General features: G+C 18.8%; 1 pseudogene across 1 annotated transcript; it reads right to left on the bottom strand.

Moving 5' to 3' along the window:
* PRSY57_0020200B (reticulocyte binding protein 6) lies at nt 1–441 on the bottom strand (annotated as a pseudogene; the record flags this gene model as incomplete). The annotated part of the gene is given in 2 exon segments: nt 1–339; nt 342–441. Coding segments are annotated over 2 exon segments (439 nt in total), but the record flags the coding sequence as incomplete, so codon positions are not given.

Raw genomic sequence — 441 nt, 5'->3', positions numbered from 1 at the left:
TTTATTCAATTCATGTTCAGTTCATTCTCTTATTCTCTTTGTTTCATCATAATGAATAAATTGGTTTATAGAAACCTTCATATTATTTTCAATAATAATAAACCAATTATTAAAACCATCACACTTTTCTTCTATTTTTCTAATATATATTTCTATATTTTCTTGAATATTATATTTATTCAAATATTTATTATTAAAAAGAGAAGCAAATTTATTTATTAAAGAATTTACAAAACCTTTTGTAGACTCTCTATATATTTTTTTCTCATCTGATAACATTTTTATATTTTCTATAAACCCTATTTCATAATCCTTTTTATTATTTATTATTTCGTTATATATTTCAATAATATTGTTATACTCAATTTATTCATTATTTTCTCTTCATTCTCCATGTTTTCCTTAATTCATATATTTAAACCTAAAATGCCTTCAAATTTT

The sequence above is a fragment of the Plasmodium reichenowi genome (genome assembly GCF_001601855.1).
Source record: "Plasmodium reichenowi strain SY57 chromosome Unknown, whole genome shotgun sequence".
Taxonomy (NCBI): Eukaryota; Apicomplexa; class Aconoidasida; order Haemosporida; family Plasmodiidae; genus Plasmodium; species Plasmodium reichenowi.
The sequence above is the reverse complement of the archived record's forward strand: the minus strand, read 5'-3'. Positions and strand labels throughout refer to the sequence as shown.